At 52.9% G+C, this 21,660-nt stretch overlaps 1 protein-coding gene across 1 annotated transcript in view; it reads left to right on the top strand.

Moving 5' to 3' along the window:
- The window catches only part of LOC116950608 (lysine-specific demethylase 6A-like), a 32,298-nt gene that overhangs the window by 3,960 nt on the left and 6,678 nt on the right, over nt 1-21,660 (top strand). The window contains exons 2-13 of the mRNA XM_032968515.2: nt 510-1,515; nt 2,157-2,277; nt 4,961-5,066; nt 7,539-7,744; nt 8,463-8,524; nt 9,605-9,682; nt 10,212-10,360; nt 11,540-11,654; nt 15,702-15,889; nt 18,491-18,632; nt 19,269-19,395; nt 20,994-21,164. Of these exons, the coding sequence (XP_032824406.2) occupies nt 510-1,515; nt 2,157-2,277; nt 4,961-5,066; nt 7,539-7,744; nt 8,463-8,524; nt 9,605-9,682; nt 10,212-10,360; nt 11,540-11,654; nt 15,702-15,889; nt 18,491-18,632; nt 19,269-19,395; nt 20,994-21,164 (2,471 nt within the window). The remainder of the gene's footprint in view (nt 1-509; nt 1,516-2,156; nt 2,278-4,960; nt 5,067-7,538; nt 7,745-8,462; nt 8,525-9,604; nt 9,683-10,211; nt 10,361-11,539; nt 11,655-15,701; nt 15,890-18,490; nt 18,633-19,268; nt 19,396-20,993; nt 21,165-21,660) is intronic.

Here is a 21,660-nt window from a genome sequence, read left to right as displayed (position 1 = left end):
CACGCTATTGTCACGTTATTATCACGCTATTATCACGTTATTATCGCGCTATTATCACGTTATTATCACGCTATTATCACGTTATAATCACGCTATTTTATCTTTTCCTGCGTATGGCAATATGTTCAGGAGCTGAAATACCAACCAATGTCGAGGCCTGCTAGTCACGAGAGGGCTTCAGGAGATAGTTCGTGGAGCGTTGCTGCTCTTTCTCCGTTAAAGCAGCTCAGACTACAGTGGTTCACTGTGCGGTCCATAGTTTGGGTTGCGTGGCCACAGTTGCACTGCTGCGGATTGTGTCTTTAATTTTCCATTCATGAAGGAGATTTGCACATCGGCCTGGTGATGTTCTGATGCGGTCGATGATTACACAAGTGTTAATATAACGGTTTCCTTTAATGTAAGTCTATTAATAAGTGTGAGACTGTTACGGAAATTATTATCTCCGTGTTCATCCCTTTATATTCTATATGTCTAAGCATTGTATCTCTTCTCTCTGTGTTACACAGGACGATTCTGCCACGATTCCGCAGCATCTCGGCGGTGGCAGATCCAGTCGTGCCCCCTGACCTCGCACTACATCATCGTGTGCGACGACGACAACGACGACGACAACGACGAAGACGATGACGACGATGCCGCGTCGGGGGGCGAGCGCTGCGATTGGCCCAAGCGGCAGGAGGAGGCGGAGGCCGAGCCGATTCTCTCGCTGGAGCAGATGGTGACGATCAACCCTCCGGACGCGAGGACCACTCCGCTCGCCCCGCCGCCCGACGCCGCGACGTCGACTCCGGAGGCCGCCTCCGGCGGGCGACTCGCGCCGGACGCCTCGACGGCCACGGTGGAACAAGCGCGGCCCGGCGTCACGCTGCTCCTCAACGCGCCGCCCGCGGCGACGTCGCCCGGCGCCGCCGCCGCCGCGGCCGCCTCGGAGGGCGACCGGGCCGACGGTGACGGCGGCGGCGGCTCGGGGGGGCAGTGGGACCCCCCCACGTCGGGGAGCCAGTCCGGCTGCTCGGCGGGCGCCGGGCGCCCCGCTAACGGCGCCGCCGTGTTCCAGTGCAGCCCCGAGCGCGCCAGCTCGGTGTGCACGGAGCTGTCGTGCGACCTCCCCACGCACTCGTCGTGCGACCCGTCGTGCGACTTCAACAGCGAGCCGTCGTGCGACTCGGCTGGCGATGACGCCAAGGAGGATAGCGACGGCGGCGGCGGCGGCGACGGCGGCGGCGGCGACGGCGGTGACGGCGGTGGTGGTGGTAACGGCGGTGGTAACGGTGGTGATGATGACACTGGGGAAGGTGGTAATGGTGGCGGTGATGGTGATAGTGGTGCCGATAGCGGTGACAGCGGCGGTGGTGGTGGTGGCGGCGGTGGCGGCGATGCTGATAGAAGTAAGGGACAATCAAATAAGGCAGGGGAAGAATTGAAAGGGGACCGTGAAGACCTGCCTCCGGAAGCGAAGCTGAACGACCGGCTGGGAACGTGCGACTCTGTGGAATTGGCTCGTATTGCCAGGTACACGGGAGAGCGGCCTTTTGCTTTCACATTGTGCGTCATTCACACGAACATAGACTCTATCTGGACACGTGCTGGCATGGCAGCGGTAAAAAACTTACATTTTTCCATCTCTTAAGACTGAAGGTCGTTACATTATCTTTGTCTCTATTGCTGTCCGTATGTTCATGACGGGAAGCGAGTCGGGCAACATAACTCTCGTGAAGTTGATCCGGTTTGGACCAAACTGTCGTACACAGTGGTTGTTGCCGTTAGAGTCTTGCCAGAGAGAAAACTGGTCAAGTTGGTCATGGCGTTGCCCAAAAGCTTGGAGATAAAAAAAAATAATTTGCGAATATGCAAATGATGTCTGCCCAGGCGGCTACCCATCAGCTTCCGCACTTCTAATCAATGCTTGCAAGGACAAACACACGTTAGAAAGCATTACAAAGTCGGAATGTACGAAGTTTTTACTTCAGATTTGCGGTAAAATTTCCCACGTCATCGCTTCAAACGGTTGTGGACGAGCGCTGAATGTGTTTTTATTTGTTTTAGGCATCTTTTTATTTTATATTTTTACACACGAGCCTTGCCGCGTCACCGCGCCGTTCCGCCTACGTTATGCGCTGATCTCGCGTGCCATCACATTCCTGTGCGCACAGGAGAACGAGAAAGTGCGGCAAGGTGTGGCACATCTGCCGGAGTGGGAACGTGCGACCGCCAAGCAACCCTTCCCTGGAACTGCCGCATGAGGCCCTCCACCCAAACACCGCCAGCATCTACGTACGTCACGTTGCGCGCGTACCCACGCGGCGCACGTGCCGCCCCCATCGCTTTCTCTCCCCCCTCTTCCCCCCCCACCCCCCCAACCGTGTCGGATGGAGGAGGATGTGCGACACGCATTGGTGTTTTACTCACGCAATCTAAACCCAAAAATAAGTAGTGAATGAAAATGTTTGTTCCGAAAGCCCCTGTGTTGCATTTAGCTTAGAGGGTGGTACACGCTTTAGCTGCACTTTCAGTTCCATAAAATATGGAAGTAGATGGAAGTGAATATGACACTTTTCAGTTTCAGCTTTTTTTTTGGTATAGCCCTGTGAGCCATTCGGCTCTTGAATCGGGTGTAACCACAACAAACAAACTAAACTAAAACACGAACAGAAAAACATCTTGAAGTGACTATGTGACTGTGACTGTGCAAACAGAAAATCCATGAAAGAAAAACAGCAAAAAATATTCCTGAAAAAAGCACCGTACACCAACGCTGCGTGCAAAAAATTCCATTGGGATGCGAGTCAAACAACAACAACAACACTTGCCCTGGTTATTGAGATATTCCCCTGCTAAAGCTGTGCATTGTCCTTTTAGTGCTGCTGTAAAGCTCTGATGCCAGATGCATACAGCCCTAGTAATAGGTTTTTACCCTTTTATCTGGCACAAAAACTGACACCTTTATACAAGGGATCATGTTTGCAATAACCACAACACAAGCAGTCAAAATGCAAACAAAAAGAGACAACTCTGATAATAATATGCACCGTCCTTGAAATTGATTGGTCCACACCCGAGATGGCTTTTCTTAGAGCCTAGTCTCCACTGGTGTTGGACCAGTGACGCCAAAAGGAGTACAACTTCTGGCCAAACACCAGTGGAGACTAGGCTCTAAGAAAAGCCGTCTCGGGTGTGGACCAATCAATTTCAAGGACAGTGCATATCATTATCAGAGTTGTCTCTTTTTGTTTGCATTTTGACTGCTTGTGTTGTGGTTATTGCAAACATGATCCCTTGTATAAAGGTGTCAGTTTTTGTGCCAGATAAAAGGGTAAAAACCTATTACTATATCTTGCTACTGGCAAAGGAGGTCTCATAGCATACAGCCCTACTTACTGCCCTCCCACCGAGAGGCACCGCCTCGTCCCACGAGCTGGGGCCTTGTGCTTTGTACGGCTCCCGTCTCTTAGTGATCCACCAATCCCCCATATCTTCGTGATGGGACACGAGGGAAATGTAGACATCACAGAAACTTACCACGACCCATCTCTTATACTGAGCCTCTCTTTAAAGTCAGGTTAGCTTGGTGGTATTGGGTTAAAGCAAATAAAATCAGAATGCCATTCTCTGACTCCGCATATAAATAAACAGCATCAGAATCTTGATTTATCCTACAGAAATCTGATGAGCTATGAAGCTCTTTTTTTACAGATGTTCGCCATCAACCTATTGTGTTTCCAGGCCGATATTATTAAGCCGAACATGTTTTAAGCAAAGTAAACTTTCCACCAGTTTTGACCTTCTGGATCTCGTCAGCAGTCACGATTACTTAAACCAATGTTGTGGTGAACTCCCAGATATTTGGAGCTCTGCTGATGAAACACTAAAGGTAAACACCTTACCTTGTAGTATTGAATCAATTTTGCTGAAGTTATTCACTCCAAACAAGTCAATGTGGCTGATGGAATGCATAAAAAAATACCATCAGCGTTAGACTCGTTAAACAAATGCTGCCGGATTACCAAATGTTATTGGCAAGAGTTCTCTGTGTAAATTCTGGAACCCGGTTCAACTCGTAAAGAAATATCGCACACAAATACATTATCGGACCTCTGGAGTCCAGTAAAACAAGTTTAAACGACCACAAGCATTCGTCATTGCCCGCTCACTTGCAGTGGCACAAATGGTTACAAATGCGAGCAATATCTTGTAGCCGAGACCGCTTTATTGTGTCATTTGTGTTCGGCGCTAGCCAGTGTAGAAATCCCTGTTATCCGCTGAAATTATTATCTGCATTGGTCTGTTTGGGTAAATAATATATATTTTAAATCCACATTTGTCAATAACACTGTGGCCTTATGAGTAAAAATATATGATAGTCGATGGAGAAAGGCCATTACCCAATTCTTGTAAATCACCGTACCTGCAATAGTTCCACAGGCCACCACCCAATGGCCTTGTGAAACCACCAGTGGTCCACGGACCACTGGGTGGGAACCACTGCTCTAGTACAATGGTTCCTGACCTTTTTGAACCTTTGGGATGCTGCCAACCGTCAAACATGCTCACCGGGGCGGTCAGGACAAATTAATGTCTGGTTTGAGCCTGTGGTGTGTGTGAAAAGTTCTGGGTTTAGGGAGCGGTAGTCCCGTGCTTAGCGCACTGCGTAACAAACCTGGTGACCCAAGCTCACGGTACGACATCGGTGACGAATATCTGAACCGGGCCTGGACTGCACCCAAGGTCGACTAATTATTAATTGAATTCCTGTGTTGTAAACATCAGCACTGGGGAGACAAAAGTGGCCGGGTGTGGTGCTGACCACCCACCTTCATAGGTGCTACTCACTAACAGCACTTGCCCCAAACAGTCTGTTAAGGCTACACAGCGGTGGGGGGCGGGGTTGTCTTTGTGTTGAAGTGCTTGGTGCGGTGCCCCGTGTCGTCTGAACCCTGTGCCGTGTTGGCGTGTGCAGCTGGAGACGCGCTGCGATGCCTTCAGCCCTGCTCTGCACCAGTTCTGCACAAACCCGGCAAACCCGGTCACCATCGTCCGCGGCATGGCCGGAGTGCTGGGCATAGGTAACCAGTGCCACCGCGTGCCACCGCGTGCCACCGCGTGCCACCGCGTGCCACCGCGTGCCACCACGTGCCACCACGTGCCACCGCGTGCCACCTGCGTGTGCGATTGCCGTCATGCATTACACGACCTCGGCAACAATGCTGCAACTGCTGTGTTGGCGGAAGAGCACAAGCGCAAGTAACCAAAATAACCTCAACATGTTCGTCGATAACGATGCCTCGTTGCACGTTTTATGTGCTATGAAAAAGGGCCATTCCCCAAAACGTCGCCAATGTTTTTCTTTTCTTTTAGGGCCACAGTGTTATTGACGAAGGTGTTGAGTTCTTAATTTTGAATGTGTACACGTATGGCCGTGTTGTCAGCCCGCTGCTAGATAAAGGCGTCCCCACGCGCTGTGCTCGTCGGGAGTTTATTTGAACGCTACGTCTCCACGCTGGACATTGCTGGTTAGCCAAGGTGGTGAGCGTGGATGTGAGCTCATAGAAGCAAAGTACAACATTGGATTTTGCTGCACTGTCTTCTGTTGCCCACAACATAGCCCCACGACCTGTAACCCTGTTGTGTATGCGCGTGCAGGCACTCTTCGACACTCAGCCCTGCTTAGCTTGTGAGATCTGATGCATCCCGGTTGATTTGGTCATAGGCCATTTTAATATACATACATTGTGAATTACATTTTCATGGCATCTTGTCCATCGAACGGGGTTTTAGTGTTCCCCGTACAGCTGTTTAACTGTGATGACTAGAGCTGCAGGAGAGTGGTTAGCACACTGCGCTGCCAACCTAAAAACATAAGTGCATTTCCTACCTACGGGTAACATCAATGGTCACTGATTTCCGAGACTCCCGCCAGGCCGCCCCCCCCACCACCTCACCTCGCCAACCCTCACTGACCAGCATGGTAAAGTACGGTCAAACAACCCCCATGATCGGCACTGCGTAGGGAGGGCTTTATCCAGCAGATGATTAACACAGAGGTTATGGATGAATTTGTTTGTGAAAGCCTACGTGTAAAACTGAGTTATTGGATTGTTATTGTAGTTTTTGGGCCTGTTTCCTCTGGGGCACTCCATTTGTCTCATACATGCAAATCTGTAACTCGTACATGCGAAGATGAGGCTTTCCCGGAACACATAAATAGCACGTGTATATATTTAAACTTGGCAGACATCCCGAACGCGACCTTCCTTGGATAGTTATGACACTCGGTGGGGCTCTCCCAGGACTGGATTTTAATGTAGTTGTGCTGTTTTGTTTCCGATTCACACATTGTTGGTATTTTTTTAACCGTGCGGTTGTAATGGTTGGCATGCAGCGCTGGCTATGCAGAGGTACTGGATGGGACTCCCCCCTCCCCCGCTTCCTCGGTTCACCGAGCAGTTAAATCGGCAGGCCACGTGTGGTGGGGTAAAGTGTGGGTACGTCAAGCTCTTCCAAGGCGTCTGGCCAGTGTGGAAGATTAGGCCAAATACCCTCTCTAGAGGGGCTCTCCAGAGCGCCCTCTAGTTTGAGGCGTGTGGGCCCGCAAACTGTACCGTTTCGCAACAGCACTATTTTTTATTTTATACAACTAAAAGTATTTTTTTATTTTACTAGGTAAGGTCCACTCAAGCGACCTGGCCACAGATGATAGCTCAACGAAATGGCTTATCATCATTATCATCGTGTGGAAATTTATTGCAGCCAAATACTCGAAATGCCGTGATGTTGATTCTAAATGTGGAGGAAAAAACCCGGAGGACGACCCGGAGAAAAATCCACACCACCACAGGGAGAGAGAGATGCAAGCTCCAAATATACAGGCATTGGCATCAAACCCACGACCTCCTGTATACCAGGCGAGGCAGTTAACATCTCCTATTCAGGGGCGCCACGGTGGGGTGCCGCCGTGGTGTTCGTGGAAGCGCATCGTTGCAAGATTGGGTTCAGTCTTCCTAAATAAAAGCAATCGGTTCGACATCCTGACACGGCGGTTGAAACAACGGGCTTCTTAAACAAAGCGTCGTGATAATAACTGCTAAACTACTGCAGTCTGTGTCTGCGAAACAGAGCACAATCAAACATTTTACCTCCCGGCTTTGACATTTCTCAAAGACGCTGGTGGACCCATCAATCGCAACAGAACATCAACAGGCCAATGCACACACCTCCTTCATGAATGCAAAATGAAAGTCACAGTAGTGCGATTGTGGCCATGCAACCCAAACTATGGACTGCATAGTCAACAGCTGACATCTGCGCTGTACTGCAATGGAGGAGGAACAGCAGCAACTACACGGACGCTCTCCCGAAGCCCCCTCGTGGCTAGCAGACCTCTAACGTTGCCATTTTAGCTCCTGAACCGCATCGTTGCCGCCGTCGTCGCAAGAACAGACCGGCGCCCCGCCGCGGTGCAAGATTGTCACGAGCGGCGAGCGCGCCCGCGATTATGATTTGAAACGGGGATTCGGCGGGGATCTCCCCTCCCGCAGACCTCGGCGTGTTCAGCACCAAGTCGCTGGTGCGCGTCGCTCCCGAGCAGGAGGTGGAGGTTCGCTCGCAGGCGCTGCAGCCTCGCGACGGCAACCTGGACCCGGCGCGCACACGCCACAGCTGGCTCTGCCTGAGCCACAAGACGCAGACCACGCTGGCGCGCTACGCGTACTACCAGGCGCAGACCTTCCACAGCGCCCTCGCGGTACGCCGATGCGCCCTCGCGGCCGGGCGTGGCTGCTGGCCACCCGTCCCCCTCGTGCGCCGTGCCGGCCCCCGTGGGTGCTGCTCGCTAACGGCACTTGCACCCGACAGTCTGTAAAGGCTACACGGGGGATCTTTGCGTGTGTGCGCGTGTGTGTGTGTGTGTGCGTGCGTGCGTGTGTGTGTGTGCTCCCGCGGCATTCGGGGCAGTAGTGTAGCGGTTAGCGCTACGCTGCTCTACGAACCCGGCGACCCGTGTTCGTTTCCCGCTCACGGCCAACACCAGTGACGATTATCTGAACCGGTCCTGGGCCTCCCTTAGGTCGACTATGCCTCAAATGAGTGCCTGGTGCGATGTGTAAACATCGCCACGAGGTAGACAAAGGCATCATGGGATCTTCTTTGCCAGTACCAACATATGAGAATAGTTTTTCCCCTTTTTTTCTGGCAACAAAACAGCTGTGTTAAGATGTTAAAACACCAAACTGAAACCTTTTACAAGGAATCATGTCTGCATTAACCACAATACTTGTGGTCAGAATGCTGCAGAAACAAAACATACTCTGATAATATATTTGATGCATTGTCCTTGAAACTGATTGGTCCACACCAGGGACGGCTTTCTTTTGAGCCTAACACCGTTTGAGACGAGGCTGGTCTCGCCCGTCTTCTACCGATTCTCGGCACTTAAAATTTGATATACCCTTTGTTTTGTGCAGGAGCATAACATATGTAATCGGATGAATGGCGTACAAACAAGAATCTTTGATACAAGTCAAAGGTAAGGACGCCAGCCTTTGCACAGTAGACACACTTAGCATCGGCGTGTAAATTGGACCACTTTTAACTTTTGTAGCTCTCATCAGCAGATTGTAGCTTGTTGAGGCGTTGCCACTGGGGGTGGCGAGGTTGTTGTCTATGCTTGTGTTGGACCTCTAGAATATTTAGTGATGTTCAATTGGGTCTTGTTTACAACTACACCAAGTGTAACACACACTGCACCGTGTGTGTGTATATATATAGATAACTCCGCAGTGACCGATCATCTATTAGCTTTGAAAGAAAGACAACAGACTTGCAAGCTGGGTACTGCTAAATAAATTACCACTTTGTCAAAAGACTGATGAACAGTCCCCTAAAGCACGTCTCTTGGAAGAGGGCGAACCGGTTCGCTGAGGTTCCGTGCCTTCTCGGGGAAGAGGAAGATACGTTGCCTACGGGCGTGGAAATCTTCCACAAGGTCAAGAGAAGAAACTAACTCTCTTCAGGAAAGGACAAATGTTGCAAGTGATTTTCCTCAAAGTTGTATTGATCCGCCTTACGTCTTGCAGCGAGACTGGGAGCATAGGGGGGAAGAGACGGAGTGGCAAAATGTAAGGGGATGAGAGGGATCGTTCCATTAGCGGTGGGGGGGAAGGTTCCCCGCGGGGTCGCAGGATCCCTGCAAGTGGACTCTGTGTCACTACGCATTCCTTCGTGAGGCCGGTGTGGTATTTACGGTTCTAAACGCAACATAATCATTGGCTTTGTTTGTGAATAAGATAAGTGAACAACATAAATAGCCAATTCGCCTCCTTCGCAAATCTCTGGACGTCAGAAATAAGAGTATGTATTACACGACGCCTCGGCCCCCGCGGCCTTCTGGGGAGTGCACAATTTCAGCAGCGTTGATTCAACTCTGGACCGGCTTATGGCCATTGAGTGCCTCAGCAGAGTGGCGCTTGCACGAACCGGTGCAGGTGAACTGCCACACGTTAAGAGGCGAAGGATCCTCTCTCGTTTCTCTCTTTGACGGTCCTTACGCGACGTGACGGCGAGGGCAGTGGCGGGCCGTGTAACGTTGTCCCCGTGTTCCACGTAGGCTGGACGGCTTGGAGTGCATGGCCCCATTCAGGACCCTCAAGTTCGGCACCAACATTGACCTGTCGGATGAGAAAACGTGAGTTGCTTTGCGCGTGCGTTGGGCGTGTGCGCGTAGAAGGGGGGGGTGCCCAGAGGTTCACCAACCCACCAGCAGCCCCTCGCCTCTCGCGCAGGCTAAGGTTTACGTTTTGCTGCTGCGTTTGAGTCACAATATTGAGTGCTTCATAGAAGAATTATGAGCCAGGCGGTGGTGGCTACGTGCGCCCGTACTTTCACACACGGCCTGCCAAATTTACGTGTGACAGCTCATGTGTGGTGGGGTGAAGTGTTGGGAGACTTACTCTTTGACTTTACCGAATAGAACCAAAGAGTATGGATCCTTGCAGTCACGAAAGCTTTAAATCTAGAATTGTTGGGAGACTCTCACATCTTCCAAAACACCTGGCCAATGGTTAGGAAGAGGCCTAAATTCTCCCCACAGGTGCTCCCTCGAGCTTCCGCCAGCAGCCCCCTTAAAACCGAGGCCATGCCGGCAAGATTTCGCAGAGCCCCCGCGCCTTGACCGCCCACACTTACCGACGGCGCGTTCGACTGCCGTTGAACAGGTGGAGCGCTCAGCTGGCCGAGGTGTGCAAGCTGCCTCCGTTCATGCGTCTCCACTCAGTGGGGAACATGCTGAGCCACGTGGGCCACAAGATCGAGGGCATGAACACGCTGCAGCTCTACATGAAGGTGCCGGGAAGCCGCACGCCAGGTAACCGCTGGTGCTCTCACTCTGCTCTGTCCGTTAGCCGCGTGGCAGCGTCTGGAGCCCGATAAACCCCCACCGCCCCCACTTGTAAACCAGTCCATTAAGCGAGTTTCTGCTGCGTCATTTGACGCCAAGTAAAACAAAGCCACCGTCTTTTCTGGGCGGCTCAACCAGGTCACACGGTGAGCGCCGTCAGCCCCGCCCAGATTTACATAGCCACGCCCCATTCAATCAGCTGCTCCGCCCACAGCGGATGGAATTAGGCCCAGCCTATCTCTGATAGGCCACACCCACTGCTCCAGTAGCCCCGCCCACTTCCGGCTCATCTCTGCGTGTTATCGAGTTGGCCCTGTTTTGGACGGGTGGACAGAGATAACGGATTAACCTTTCCAACCTTAGTTTGAAATCTGTACGCTTTACAGTTGTTTTATTCCTTGGCAAGGTCCATCAACGTTGTTTTCCCGATTGCTGTTGTTGTGTTTTTGACTTGCACATTTCTCACTTGCTGGGCTAAAAAAAAATGTTAACACTTGTGAGAATTTGCAACAATACAAACGAGAAATGTTCCTCCGGGGCTCTGGAGACCACCTGGAGTAGATCCCAGGCATATCTTGTTGACAATGATTGCGAGCAAGTGGAGACGCTTTGACTTTTTGAAGCTGTTAACATACATTTGTTATCATGTAATATCCGTTCTTTTTCTAATAAAAAAGATAGTCCCATATAGTGTTAACACATTTTTTATTATTCATGACCAAAACGCAGGTGATGAGCAATGCCGTGCTTTCATTCTTGCATTCATTTCCATCGTGATCCTGTGGGTGAATTCACCATGGGTTCTCGAGTGTCTGTGTATGTATTCAATTCCCGCTCACGGCCATCAACACCGGTGACGATTATCTGAACCGGTCCCGGGCCTCCCCTCGGTCGACTCGGGCCTCAAATGAGTACCTGGGTGCGGTGTGTAGTAAACATCGCCACTCGTGAGACATTGGCAGCCGGGCGTGGTGCTGGCCACCCACCCAATCGTGTGCTGTGCGGGTCTTCATAGGTGTGCTGCTCGCTAACAGCACTTTCCACAAAAGTCTGTCGAGGCTACACGGGGGGCATCTTTGTCTTCTTGTCCGAGACGTGTGTCCTGCGGCGTGTGTCCATGCGTGTTGCATGCCTGCTTTTCCCCAGGCCACCAGGAGAACAACAACTTCTGCTCGGTCAACATAAACATTGGCCCCGGCGAGTGCGAGTGGTTTTGTGTCCCCGAAGAGCACTGGGGGGTGATTCACTCGCTGTGCGAGAGGTACCCACACGGACCTTCCTACTCCACTCTCACTCTCTAATCACTGGGGGCTGACTCACTCGCTCGCTGTGTGAGACTTACCCACACGGACCTTCCTACTCACTCACTCGCTGTGCGAGAGGTACCCACACGGACCTTCCTATTCTACTCTCACTCTAACATCACAGGGGGGTGACTCACTCACTACGAGACTTACCCACACGGACCTTCCTACTCTACTCTTACTATAACATTCACTCACTCGCTGTGCGAGACTTACCCAGACGGACCTTCCTACTCCACTCTCACTCTCTAATCACTGGAGGCTGACTCACTCGCTCGCTGTGTGAGACTTACCCACACGGACCTTCCTACTCACTCACTCACTACGAGACTTACCCACACGGACTTTCCTACTCGACTCTCACTGTAGCATCACTGGGGGGTGATTCATTCGCTGTGCGAGAGGTACCCACACGGACCTTCCTACTCACTCACTACGAGGTCTTACCCAGACGGACCTTGCTACTCCACTCTCACTCTCTAATCACTGGGGGGTGACTCACTCGCTGTGCGAGACTTACCCAGACGGACCTTCCTACTCCACTCTCACTCTCTAATCACTGGGGGGTGACTCACTCGCTCGCTGTGTGAGACTTACCCACACGGACCTTCCTACTCACTCACTACGAGACTTACCCACACGGACTTTCCTACTCTACTGTCACTGTAGCATCACTGGGGGGTGATTCACTCGCTGTGCGAGAGGTACCCACACGGACCTTCCTACTCACTCACTCGCTGTGCGAGTCTTACCCACATGGATCTTCCTACTCTACTCTCACTCTAACATCACAGGGGGGTGACTCACTCACTACGAGACTTACCCACACGGACCTTCCTACTCTACTCTCACTCTCTAATCACTGGGGGGTGACTCACTCGCTCGCTGTGTGAGACTTACCCACACGAACCTTCCTACTCACCACGAGACTTACCCACACGGACCTTCCTACTCTACTCTCACTCTCTAATCACTGGGGGGTGACTCACTCGCTCGCTGTGTGAGACTTACCCAGACGGACCTTCCTACTCCACTCTCACTCTCTAATCACTGGGGGCTGACTCACTCGCTCGCTGTGTGAGACTTACCCACACGGACCTTCCTACTCACTCACTACGAGACTTACCCACACGGACTTTCCTACTCACTCACTACGAGACTTACCCACACGGACCTTCCTACTCTACTCGCATTCTAGCATCACGGTTGCTGAGCACAGGAACCAAAGGCCAGAATTTGCCCAACTGACTCCAACGAACAGCACAGTTGAAGGCGTGATTGATAAAGAGTTAACACGTTTCTTGAATTGAGCAAGGTTACTACTATAAGAACGTGTGGCGGAGGGGGTGGGGAATGACGATGGCAGGGAATTGCAAGGTGAAGTCGTGCACTGGAAGAAGCAGAGAGATATGTGAGGTGTGACCCTTTAGTGTAGTGGGCGAGAGAGTGAAGTGGGTGGGTGAGTGAGGGAGTGAAGTGGGTGGGTGTGTGTGTGGTTGTGAGAGTGAGTGTTGTTGTGACCTGCAGTGTAGTGGGTGAGGGAGTGCAGTGGGTGGGTGAGTGAGGGAGTGTGGTTGTGAGAGTGACTGTTGTTGTGACCTGCAGTGTAGTGGGTGAGGGAGTGAAGTGGGTGTGTGTGTGTGGTTGTGAGTGTTGTTGTGACCTGCAGTGTAGTGAGTGAGGGAGTGAAGTGGGTGGGTGTGTGGTTGTGAGAGTGAGTGTTGTTGTGACCTGCAGTGTAGTGGGTGAGGGAGTCAAGTGGGTGGGTGTGTGGTTGTGAGAGTGAGTGTTGTTGTGACCTGCAGTGTAGTGAGTGAGGGAGTGAAGTGGGTGTGTGTGTGTGGTTGTGAGAGTGAGTGTTGTTGTGACCTGCAGTGTAGTGGGTGAGGGAGTCAAGTGGGTGAGTGAGGGAGTGCGGTTGTGAGAGTGAGTGTTGTTGTGACCTGCAGTGTAGTGGGTGAGTGAGTGAAGTGGGTGGGTGTGTGGTTGTGAGAGTGAGTGTTGTTGTGACCTGCAGTGTAGTGAGTGAGAGAGTGAAGTGGGTGTGTGTGTGGTTGTGAGAGTGAGTGTTGTTGTGACCTGCAGTGTAGTGAGTGAGAGAGTGAAGTGGGTGAGAGTGTGGTTGTGAGAGTGAGTGTTGTTGTGACCTGCAGTGTAGTGAGTGAGAGAGTGAAGTGAGTCTGTGTGTGGTTGTGAGAGTGAGTGTTGTTGTGACCTGCAGTGTAGTGGGTGAGGGAGTCAAGTGGGTGAGTGAGGGAGTGCGGTTGTGAGAGTGAGTGTTGTTGTGACCTGCAGTGTAGTGGGTGAGTGAGTGAAGTGGGTGAGTGTGTGGTTGTGAGAGTGAGTGTTGTTGTGACCTGCAGTGTAGTGAGTGAGGGAGTGAAGTGGGTGAGTGAGGGAGTGTGTGGTTGTGAGAGTGTGTGTGTTGTTGTGAGTATGTGGTTGCAAGTGTTTGAGTGGTTGTGTGTGTTTGGTTGTGAGTGTTGTTGTGACCTGCAGTATAGTGGGTAAGGGAGTGAAGTAAGTGGGTGAGTGTGTGTGTGGTTGTGAGAGTGTGTGTGTGTGGTTGTGAGAGTGAGTGTGGTTGAGACGTCTAGTGTGGTGGGTGAGGGAGTGGAGTGAGTGGGTGAGTGGTTGTGAGCGTGAGTGTGTGAGTGGTTGTCAGTGTGTATGTGAGTGGTTGTGAGTGTGTGAGTGGTTGTGAGTGTGTGAGTGGTTGTGAGTGTGTGTGTATGTGAGTGGTTGTGAGTGTGTGTGTATGTGAGTGGTTGTGAGTGTGTGTGTATGTGAGTGGTTGTGAGTGTGTGTGTATGTGTGTGGTTGTGAGTGTGTGTGTGGTTGTGAGTGTGTGTGTGGTTGTGAGTGTGTGTGTGTGGTTGTGAGTGGTTGTGAGAGTGTGTGTGTGTGGTTGTGAGAGTGTGTGTGTGGTTGTGAGTGTGTGTGTGGTTGTGTGTGTGTGTGTGGTTGTGAGTGAGTGTGTTGTTGTGAGTGTGTGTGTGGTTGTGTGTGTGTGTGTGGTTGTGTGTGTGTGTGTGTTGTTGTGAGTGTGTGTGTGGTTGTGACCTGCGGTCTGGTGCTTGAGCACAGCGTGATGGAGGAGACAGAGCGGTGAGTCCTCAACATGGGTGGACCAATCAATGAGTGAGGTGAAGGGGAGTAGTAACCGTGGTCGTAGTAAAGTAGCAATAGCGATAGGAGAGCGATGAGGAGGCGACTATAACTGCTGGTGAGCGAAAGACGAGTGAACCGGTGAGTGCTGGTTCATCAGTCACCCCGACTGTTTTCGTTGATTCTGTCCCAGTGCATTGAGGGTAGGAACTGGGCGCTGTGCCACGGGTACGACAACAGGATTCCAACTTAAGTCAAATATTTGTGCTTGATGTAAAAATCATGCCGACTGTTGCAGGTTCATGGTGAGCACCATTGTAGTATATATGGCACACTTGAAAAGTCTAGATTGAAAACTGATTTCTTTAGAACTACTTTTTGTGCTTAGTTTGTTGTCCTTCCCCCGCCCCCCCCACACATCCAATTAGCACGGTTGGCTACGTACTGTGCGAAAGAAGTTCAGCATACACACTGTGCGGCGACAATTCCGCATTCAGCCGTCTCTCCATGTAAACTATCCGCGTAGACGGTTGCGTAACCTTTCCACGCTCCCCGCGTCTGTACTCACCACCACGCCGCACCGACCGGTGTGGTGAAGTGTGGGAACCGTGCGTGCGTGTGTGTGACCGTGCGTGCGTGTGACCGTGCGTGCGTGTGACCGTGCGTGCGTGTGACCGTGCGTGCGTGTGACCGTGCGTGTGTGTGACCGTGCGTGTGTGTGACCGTGCGTGTGTGTGACCGTGCGTGTGTGTGACCGTGCGTGTGTGTGACCGTGCGTGTGTGTGACCGTGCGTGTGTGTGACCGTGCGTGCGTGTGACCGTGCGTGCGTGTGACCGTGCGTGCGTGTGACCGTGCGTGTGTGTGACCGTGTGTGCGTGCGTCGTTGGTGCCCCAGGGAAGGAGTGAACTACCTCACGGGCTCGTGGTGGCCGGTGCTGGCGCACCTGGAGGCCGAGCAGGTGCCCCTGTACCGCTTCGTGCAGCGCCCGGGTGACCTCGTGTGGATCAACCCGGGCACCGTGCACTGGGTGCAAGCGCTGGGCTGGTGCAACAACATCGCGTGGAACGTGGGGCCACTCACCGGTACGGGGGGGGGGGCATGAGCGGGGGGGGGGGCGGGGGAACGAACGTGATGTGGTTGCGCCTTGGTTAGCACCTTGGTCAAGGCGCGATATAAACTCCGACAAGCTAAGATGTTGTGTGGGGGGGAGGGAGCGAGGGTGGGTGGGTGGGTGGGGGTGGGCACAGAAGCATCATACACCGGGCAATCCCAGCTTAGTACTCCACTGTATAGCTCAGTCGATACTGTACTCTAGCAGGGGTCCCCAACCCCCGAGCTGCGGACCGGTACCGGTCCGTGGCCTGTTAGGAACCGGGCCACACAGCAGGAGGTGAGAGCGGTGAGTCCGCACGTGGCCCACCCATTATTTTATTATTTACCACTTCCGTCCGCGCCTCTTTCCCGCACTGTGCACTTGTCTCAGTCACAGTGTTGGCAAGCCCACAAGCTAACCCCTAGTAGCCACAATGAGTAACAAACAAACGTCGCTGGAGAGCTTCTTTGAGAAGGGGGAAAGACCCAATGATGAACCCCACCCCCCCCCCCCGGTCCGTGAAAAAAATGTCTTCCACGAAACCGGTCCCTGGTGCCAAAAAGGTTGGGGACCGCTGCTCTGTAATACTCGATCAACCTTTATTTTATGTGCTAAAATCGCCCCTTAATAAATTGGGCATCCGTGCACATTACTGTACTGGGTACTAAAGTTACTGCACAGTGCAGCAGTACTGAGGTACGGAGCACTGCACTGTGAACCCAGCGGCCGTAGTTTATTCCCACCCACGGCTTGCATCAGTGGGAAGGTGATGTCTGCACCGGTCCTGGGTCCTTCCCTTCACCAACCGGCACTGACCGGTACGGCGTAGATGGCCAAACAAAACCCCCATGGTGCGCACGGCTTGGGAGAGCCTTCATCCAACAGTGGCGTGGTTGTAATACATGAGTATGTATGTTGAACTTCGTTCCCACAGTACGTATCCAACCGTGCTAATTGGAGGTACGGGGGAAGGACAACAAATTTTACAAAAAAAGGCGTTTCTAAAGAAATTAGTTTTTAACCTAGATTTGAATGTACACAGCTCCAGTGGCTTCCTAATATCGGAAGGAAGAGCGTTGCAGACAGCTGTAGAAGTGCAACTGAAAGTACAGACAGTCTCCCCGGGTTGCTGAAGACCAGACTTACGGTAATCCGACCTTACGGAGATGCTCCCATAAATCGTGTAAAGAAAAAATTCAATACGCGGAATTTTTTTTGCGTTAGTTACGCAGGCGCAAGTAGTACAGCGCGATGAGGTTGCGGATGAAAACCGTGGAGCGAGGAGGCGTAAGGGGGGCAGCTGCCTTACGCCTCCTCGCTCGAGCCAAACTAAGATTCAGGTAAATGGAATTTATCGTTGATTTTTGGGGGTAAAATTGTTCAGTTTCCGACGTACGGAAAACTTGGGTTACGGTTCGATCTGGGGAACCTTACCCGTCCCGAACCCGGGGACTGTCTGTACACAATGCGGTGACCGTATTTTTTCGACGGTTAGCCAAAAGCCGCTGCGAGGATGACCACCGGAGTTCGTGTGATGATGCTTTATGCTCCTTGACGATATCAGCGAGGTATTGTGGCTCCATAGTAGAGGTTTTTGGGTTAGATCGCGTAACTATATAAATGTGTCGTTAAAACCCGCCACCACCCGACACAGCCCAACTAGTCAGGGTTGTCACGTAAACAGAACGTGCCAATTCGTCACTAGTACAGCACACCGGTGTATTGGAGAGCCAAGCCACAACATTTACAAACTGAGTACGACGTTTCGCCAGTAATTACAACTAGCTTCATCAGGCGACAGCCAGATTTGTGGAGAAGTCTTACCGTTTCGTTCCTTATATAGAGGCGTAGATGGGGCGTATTGTGGCTCATTTGTGGCAGGCACTTTGTGCGTAACGATTGCAACGTATTCGTTTGGCAACCTGAAGCCAATGCAGCTTGACCCTGGTGCAAGAAATGAGACGGAGCCACCTGTTCAACTTCCCCCTTGCTCCGAGGCCCCCCCCACCCCCCGGCCCTTGGTCCCTGGCGCGGTTGCACCGCCTGCGCACTCGATAGCTACGCTGCTGGGCGGCGCAATCGGCAATTTAAGCAATTGGCGGGACCCCGGGACCCCATCACTGCCCTGGGGTGGGAAAAACCGCGTAGCGACACGAGTCTTGTTGCCTTACCGACAACAAAACTAGTGCCAATCGATTGGCCTCGTCAAGAGCTACTCGGGGCACTAAGTTTCGTAAAAAGTTGAAAAATTACATAAGCACGTTAAATTCACCGCCTGGGGGGGCGGGCTCGCCTTGGCAAAGAAGCTGAGGATCGACGGCTGACCGGAGGGCCTCGTCGCCGCGCGCGACTGCGGCGGACGCCCCCCGGGGCTCGCGATTGGCCGGTGGGGTGGCGCCCATCGTGGTGATCGCCGCCTGCTGCTGCTGCTGTTGGCGCGAGTCTGGGCGGGTGGCGCGTTGATGTCGGGATCACAAGTGGGGCGGACTGAAAAATAATAATTATTATTATTGACCTGATTTTTGCGGGACCCCGGGGTCCCGCCAAATGATCCAATTGACCCTGCGTGACGCTTGTACGCGCGTCACAGCCCACCAGTACCAGCTGGCGGTGGAGCGCTACGAGTGGAACCGGCGGAGTCGCGTGCAGTCCATCGTACCCATGGTGCACCTCTCCTGGAACCTGGCGCAGAACATTCGGGTGAAGGACGCTCAGCTCTACTCGCATATGAGGTGGGGCCCGCACGCAGGTTAACGCACGGCGAGAAAAGGTGCACACGTGCGTATGTTGCACTTCTTTTGCACTGTACGTGCTGATCAGAGGTGTGGGGGAAGGACAGGCTGCGCGGGGTTCGTCACGGGATAGGGATGTGACCAGTCAACGATGCGCCTGTGATCCAGCAACACTCGGGTGGGGGGGGGGTCGGTGGACCGCAACGTCGTGGAGAAATCATGGGCCTGAGACACTCATCCGCGGGGCAAAAAGGTGGATTAATGAGGCGGTGCAGCAAGTAGACCGCACACACACACACACAGCCCTTCCCTGACACGTGTGTGGGGAGTGGTGGCGCAGTAATTTGCGCACTCTGCTGCCAATGCGGCGACCCGAGTTCGCTTCCCGCTCATGGCCATCTGAAAAAATCCGGTGTACTCCCTTAGGTCGACTCAGCCTTAAATGAGACACCCGGTGCTGTGTATAAACATGGGCAATGGGGAGACAAAGGTGGCCGGGCGTGGTGCATTTCCACGCCACCCATGCCCCGTCCGCCATGTTGGCGGCCTTCATAGGTGCTGCTCCTCGCCAACAAACAGCACTTGCCCCCACCGTCTCGTTAAGGCTACACGCGGGACCTTTGCCTTTGTGGGTAGGTACTGCCTGCAGCAGAGCCTGTGCGAGTGGTTCTGCACGCTCAACATCCTGGAGCAGCTGGGCAAGAGGACAATCGTGCAGCCGCGCGCCCCCGGGGAGAGCGTCTACTACTGCCACGACTGCGAGGCGAGTGCTGCCCCTCCCCGCTCGGGAGTTCTCATTGTTGGGTGTCGCCCCTCCTAGCTCGGGAGTTCTCATTGTGGGGTGTCGCCCCTCCCCGCTCGGGCGTTATCATTGTGGGGTGTCGCCCCTCCCCGCTCGGGCGTTATCATTGTGGGGTGTCGCCCCTCCCCGCTCGGGAGTTCTCATTGTTGGGTGTCGCCCCTCCCTCCTCGGGAGTTCTCATTGTTGGGTGTCGCCCCTCCCCGCTGGGGAGTTCTCATTGTTGAGTGTCGCCCCTCCCCGCTCGGGAGTTCTCATTGTTGGGTACCGCCCCTCCCCGCTGGGGAGTTCTCATTGTTGGGTGTCGCCCCTCCCCGCTCGGGAGTTCTCATTGTTGAGTGTCGCCCCTCCCTCCTCAGGAGTTCTCATTGTTGAGTGTCGCCCCTCCCTCCTCAGGAGTTCTCATTGTTGAGTGTCGCCCCTCCCCGCTCGGGAGTTCTCATTGTTGAGTGTCGCCCCTCCCCGCTCGGGAGTTCTCATTGTGGGGTGTCGCCCCTCCCTGCTTGGGAGTTCTCATTGTTGGGTGTCGCCCCTCCCCGCTCAGGAGTTCTCATTGTTGAGTGCTGACCCTCCCCGCTCGGGAGTTCTCATTGTTGAGTGTCGCCCCTCCCTCCTCGGGAGTTCTCATTGTTGAGTGCTGCCCCTCCTAGCTCAGGAGTTCTCATTGTTGGGTGTCGCCCCTCCTCGCTGGGGAGTTCTCATTGTTGGGTGTCGCCCCTCCCTCCTCGGGAGTTCTCATTGTTTGGTGTCGCCCCTCCTAGCTCGGGAGTTCTCATTGTTGGGTGTCGCCCCTCCCCGCTCGGGAGTTCTCATTGTTGGGTGTCGCCCCTCCCTGCTCGGGTGTTCTCATTGTTGGGTGTCGCCCCTCCCCGCTGGGGAGTTCTCATTGTTGAGTGTCGCCCCTCCCTCCTCGGGAGTTCTCATTGTTGGGTGTCGCCCCTCCCCGCTCGGGAGTTCTCATTGTTGAGTGTCGCCCCTCCTAGCTCAGGAGTTCTCATTGTTGAGTGTCGCCCCTCCTAGCTCGGGAGTTCTCATTGTGGGGTGTCGCCCCTCCCGCTCAGGAGTTCTCATTGTTGGGTGCCGCCCCTCCTAGCTCGGGAGTTCTCATTGTGGGGTGTCGCCCCTCCCGCTCAGGAGTTCTCATTGTTGGGTGCCGCCCCTCCCCGCTCGGGAGTTCTCATTGTTGGGTGTCGCCCCTCCCTCCTCAGGAGTTCTCATTGTTGAGTGTCGCCCCTCCCCGCTCGGGAGTTCTCATTGTTGGGTGTCGCCCCTCCCCGCTCGGGAGTGTTTGCCAAAAACATCCCAATCATGAAAAATTATGCTCCAAATAATCACTCATTCGCGATTACATAGCATCAACATCGCCCCCGACTGCTGGTAAAAACTTTGCGCGAAAGAATACATTAATAAATATATAGATTACCCTTCTAAATAGCTCAAGGGATCGCACAAAAAGTACATTTATTTTGTCACTTTCGCCACAGCCATCGTTTGACTTCTGACGACAGTGGATATCATTTCAGCGATGCTGGATGCATTGGGATGTCTGTGTGCCTATACAGATCGAGGTGTTCAGCCTGCTGTTTGCGGTGCGTTCCGTGCCGGGCGCGCGTGCCTACCGCGTGTACTGCCGCGCGTGCGCCATGCGCGTGAGCCCACAGCTCAAGCCGTTCACCGTCATTCAGCAGCACAGCTCTCACGAACTCAGGACAATGTTCGACCACTTTACACTGGTGAGTGACGACGTTCGCCAGGCACCGACGACACAAATCCCACCCCCTAGTCCCCACCCATGAGCGGTGGTGCGATGGTTAGCGCACTGCGCTGCACTTTCCGGCGAGTTGAAATCCCAGCCGCGGCTAACAGCAGTTGTGATTTTACTATGAATGGTTTTTAAAGTTATTTTTTAAAAGTTATTTTTTTCACAACTTTGGCTCCTGGAAATTGAGTTGCTCACGTTTCTATTTGCTTCAGTGTGGTGCTACTTAGTTGTATTTATGTTACTCTTTGGTTTTTGTAATTTTGCAAATCCGAGTCTCGATGTAAATGACAGTTATCCTGCTCTCTCGAGTGTTCACCTGGTTGAACAAATTAAATTTGAAAACCATGAAAATATAACACAATGCACGTGAACATTAACCATAAACGCTGCGCGCATTCTTTACACGCATTGTTACCACGTGCCCACCACAGACATAAAAAACACGTTCCACGTCAAAGAAAGAATAA

The sequence above is a fragment of the Petromyzon marinus genome, chromosome 40, assembly GCF_048934315.1.
Source record: "Petromyzon marinus isolate PM22_M1 ecotype Great Lakes invasive population chromosome 40, UKy_Petmar_22M1.pri1.0, whole genome shotgun sequence".
Lineage (NCBI taxonomy): Eukaryota > Metazoa > Chordata > Hyperoartia > Petromyzontiformes > Petromyzontidae > Petromyzon > Petromyzon marinus.
This window is presented reverse-complemented; position numbering and strand designations above follow the sequence as displayed.